Raw genomic sequence first — 5000 nt, forward strand, 5'->3', positions numbered from 1 at the left:
TCACACCAGCAAGACATTTCTCAGATTGATGCTATAAAAGTTATAGATAAGATAAAAATTCATTCTAAATATTCTGTTCAATAAGTTAATTGAGTCTTTTGATGATGAAACCGATGAAACATTAGGAGAATTTTTACAATATTTTGAAGTTACATGGCTTGGAATCGTCCAAAGGGGAAGAAGAAGAATGCCATTATATGAAATTGACTTGTGGTCAGTTCACGACAGAGTTGCAAAAGATTTGCCTAGGACCAATAACTCCGTTGAAGGGTGGCATAATGCTTTTCATAGAAGAGTGAAGATTTGCCACCCAACAGAAGACAAACTTTTACGAAAACTTCGTATGGAGCAGGCCAGCACTGAAATGATTTTAGGACAAACTCAACAAGGCCGTGATCTAAAAAGAAAATACAAGAAATATGCTCTCCTTAACCAAGACTAAAAAGTATTTTTGATACATATGACGTCAATGATGGGTTACAATATCTTCGAGCCATCGCTCACAATCTTTAAATTAATATTGCTAAAAGTTTTTTTTAAAACATTAATAAATTTGTATTTTCATATTTTATGTCTTCACATAAATAAATTTTTATTGCTTATATTGATGTATGATGTATATTTATGATCCTATATCCATTTTATTTTTTCAAAAGCGCTGAATGGCCTTGTAATCCCAGTGCTTAGCGTAAACCTAAATTGAATAATCAACTCATAAAACATTTATAACTCCTTGTAACCCTCTATCTTCTGGATGACTTTGAAGTCCCATTGCTTGACGTAAGCCTAAAATCAATAATCAAATCCAATCTATCTTTCTCTCTTTATAACTTTTGTCCATTCTACACTTTGTCCATTCGACACTTTGTCCATTCGACATTTTGTCCATTCGACACTTTGTCCATTCTACACTTTGTCCATTCGACACTCTGTCCTTCGACGCTCTGTCCTTCGACACTCTGCCTTTCGACCCTCTGTCCTAATACCCTAGCAGTACCAGCTGAACTCGGCTGAGTCCCTGGTTAGGCTGGAGGAACGTAGAGAGTAGAGGTCCCCTTTTTTGTTTTGTTTCTTGTTGATGTCGGCTACCCCCCAAAATTGGGGGAAGTGCCTTTGGTATATGTATGTATGTACCTCATGCCATTTAGAATTGGGAATGTCAGTCATGTCTTATGGTAGTAGTTATCTCCTCTCCCTCGAACTCTCACTTTCAAGTGTCCACCTACTCCTCCGACCTCCCCCTACCCCTTTCCCCGCCCACAGGCGCCCACAGGCGCCCACAGGCTTCTTTTGACCGCCTTTCCCAGCAGTCACTTTCGGCTCAGCTACCCTTTAAGATCGACTTTGATTTCGATGCGTAACGAAGTAACCGAAGATAGTGATTAAAACGTTCATCACCATGAAAAGTCATTTAAATAATTAATAGGTTTATCACTATAACGAGTCATTGTTTATCAGAATAAAAGGTCATTTAAATAATTAATACGTTTCTCACTATAAAAAGTCATTTAAATAATTAATACGTTTATCACTATAAAAGTCATTTAAATATTGAATACGTTTATCACTATAAAAAGTTATTTAAATATTGAATACGTTTATCACTATAAAAAGTCATTTAAATATTGAATACGTTTATCACTATAAAAAGTCATTTAAATATTGAATACGTTTATCACTATAAAAAGTTATTTAAATAACTAGTACATTTACCTCTATAAACAGTAGTCATTTAAATAATTAATACGTTTATCCCTACAAAAAGTCATTTCAATAATCAATACGTTTATCAATAGAAAAAGTTATCTAAACAATTAATACGTTTATGACTATGAAATGTTATCATTTAAATAATATGTTTATCACTAAAAAACGTTGTCATTCAAATAAGTAATACGTTTATCACTATGAAACGTCGTCGTTTAAATTATGTTTATCACTAAAAACGTTGTCATTCAAATAACTAATACGTTTATCACTATGAAACGTCGTCGTTTAAATTATGTTTATCACAGGGAAACGTTGCCATTCAAATAACTAATACGTTTATCACTATGAAACGTCGTCGTTTAAATTATGTTTATCACAGGGAAACGTTGTCATTTAAATAACTAATACGTTTATCACTATGAAACGTCGTCGTTTAAATTATGTTTATCACTAAAAACGTTGTCATTCAAATAACTAATACGTTTATCACTATGAAACGTCGTCGTTTAAATTATGTTTATCACAGGGAAACGTTGCCATTCAAATAACTAATACGTTTATCACTATGAAACGTCGTCGTTTAAATTATGTTTATCACAGGGAAACGTTGTCATTCAAATAACTAATACGTTTATCACTATGAAACGTCGTCGTTTAAATTATGTTTATCACTAAAACACGTTGTCATTCAAATAACTAATACGTTTATCACTATGAAACGTCGTCGTTTAAATTATGTTTATCACTAAAAAACGTTGTCATTCAAATAACTAATACGTTTATCACTATGAAACGTCGTCTTTTAAATTATGTTTATCACTAAAAAACGTTGTCATTCAAATAACTAATACGTTTATCACTATGAAACGTCGTCGTTTAAATTATGTTTATCACTAAAAAACGTTGTCATTAAAATAATTAATACGTTTATCACTATGAAACGTCGTCGTTTAAATTATGTTTATCACAGGGAAACGTTGTCATTCAAGTAACTAATACGTTTATCACTATGAAACATCACAATCGAAATACAAATAATCTATAAAATATACTTTCCTCATGAACGAGGTAATACTAAGAGCTTACGTACGGGAGGAAAAATGACCCCACGATTACTTCTTGCCTAAGTCCTTTTATAGTTTATAAATTAAATATTTTTTAATGTTATTAATGTTTTTAAAGTATTCTATTTTAATTTTCATTACTCCACATATCGTTTATTTATTTCCTTATTTCTTTTCCTCACTGGGTTATTTTTCCCCGTTGGAGCCCTCGGGCTTATAGCATCTTGCTTTTCCAACTAGGGTTGTAGTTTAGCTAATAATAATAATAATAATAATAATAATAATAATAATAATAATAATAATAATAATACTGCAGCAACGGGCTTGTAAGACAGGACCCTCCTCACGAAGATACAAAGACATTAAGAAACATCGTAAATTTTGAAAACCCAATTCGTAGCAATGTGACTTCTGGGTGCCTGACCCAACCCTCGCCAAGGGCACTTAAGTAACCTTCGCCTTTCCCGCTCACTTATTTAAGTAATGCCATACACTGGTTGGAATAATTAACCCGCTTCCATAATGTCAGAGTTTGCGAAGTCTCGCTACTATGGTCTTCACTTTCAGGTCCCATAAAATCATATAAAAAAAAAGTTATTGTTCTTTCGAGTATTTCTCTTTCGGGCTGATTGGACCTTTCATTTCATTTGGTGTCAATACAGCTCTCTTTTGTTGTGAGATAATCCTGATTGAAACATATTACCTGTATATATATATATATATATATATATATATATATATATATATATATATATATATATATATATATATATATATATATATTACCCACACACACACACACACACACACACATATATATATATATATATATATATATATATATATATATATATATATATATATAATCACACACACACACACACACATTGTATATATATATATATATAAATATATATATATATATATATATATATATATACATATATATATATATCTACCGATATATATATATATATATATATATATATATATATATATATATATATATATATATATATATCGGTAGATATATATACATTATATATAGGTATATATACACATAAATGCACACATATATACAGTAGGTATATATATATTTATATATATATATATATATATAATTATATATATATAATTATATATATATATATATATATATATATATATATATATATATATATATATATAATTATATATATAAATAAATATATATATATATATATATATATATATATATATATATATATATATATATATATATATATATATATATATATATATATATATATATATATATACATATAGCATACTGATAATTATTAGGCACAAAAATACTCACAACATCACGTCGAAGTCGTCTACAAACGTGGCACCTTTCGTCTCTATTTGTAAATGATTTCCTTCCTATAAATTCTTTTTCGAAGTGTTTCACTCTAGTTTAAAACTAAAATTAATAAAACGTGACAGTGTTTTGCATGAAAAATCAACTTGGCATCTAACGTTATTCTGTATAGTTTATCAAGAGAACTCACATTGGTAAAGAAATAATAAAACTCACACGGTGAAGGGTCATATATATACATATATATATATATATATATATATATATATATATATATATATATATATATATATATATATATATATATATATATATATATATATATATTTATATTATATATATTGCACACACACATATATATATATAAATATATATATATATATATATATATATATATATATATATATATATATATATATATATATATATATATAGCCAACACTTTCTCTTTATTACATAAGGGAGATATGGATCTTCACCTCAACTATCTTATTTGACTGACTTAGTCATCTAAACTGGATAAACCCTAATTCAACAGTAGCGTTAACACTATTAGTAAGATAATGATGATCTTGATTAACGTCTTTATAAAATAGTAAAAGAAATTGTGCGGACAGTGATTTTCTCATGGCATATATATTGAATGTACAAACTGTACTTTTAAGGCTATTTTCTTGCCGGTCTTTATGGACTTATTTCAACTGGGACCTTGTTCCTACACCAAAACTTCCATGTCTCCATCGAGCCAGTCTTTGTAATCTCCTGGGAAGTAGTACAATTGGCTTCATTAATTCCGGTATACTTCACGGGGAGCTAAGAAGACCTCTGACCTGTATATGTAAGCTGTGTTTAGCAAAAGAGAATCTGATGGCAAGGCCGCCTGT

General features: G+C 29.1%; 1 protein-coding gene across 1 annotated transcript in view; it reads left to right on the forward strand.

Moving 5' to 3' along the window:
* The window catches only part of LOC137657220 (toll-like receptor 13), an 88724-nt gene extending 87338 nt beyond the window's left edge, over positions 1–1386 (forward strand). The window contains 1 exon segment of the mRNA XM_068391562.1: positions 1216–1386. Coding sequence (XP_068247663.1) covers positions 1216–1386 — 171 coding nt within the window.
* The last annotated feature ends 3614 nt before the right edge of the window (positions 1387–5000 follow it).

This window comes from Palaemon carinicauda, chromosome 18 (genome assembly GCF_036898095.1).
Source record: "Palaemon carinicauda isolate YSFRI2023 chromosome 18, ASM3689809v2, whole genome shotgun sequence".
Lineage (NCBI taxonomy): Eukaryota > Metazoa > Arthropoda > Malacostraca > Decapoda > Palaemonidae > Palaemon > Palaemon carinicauda.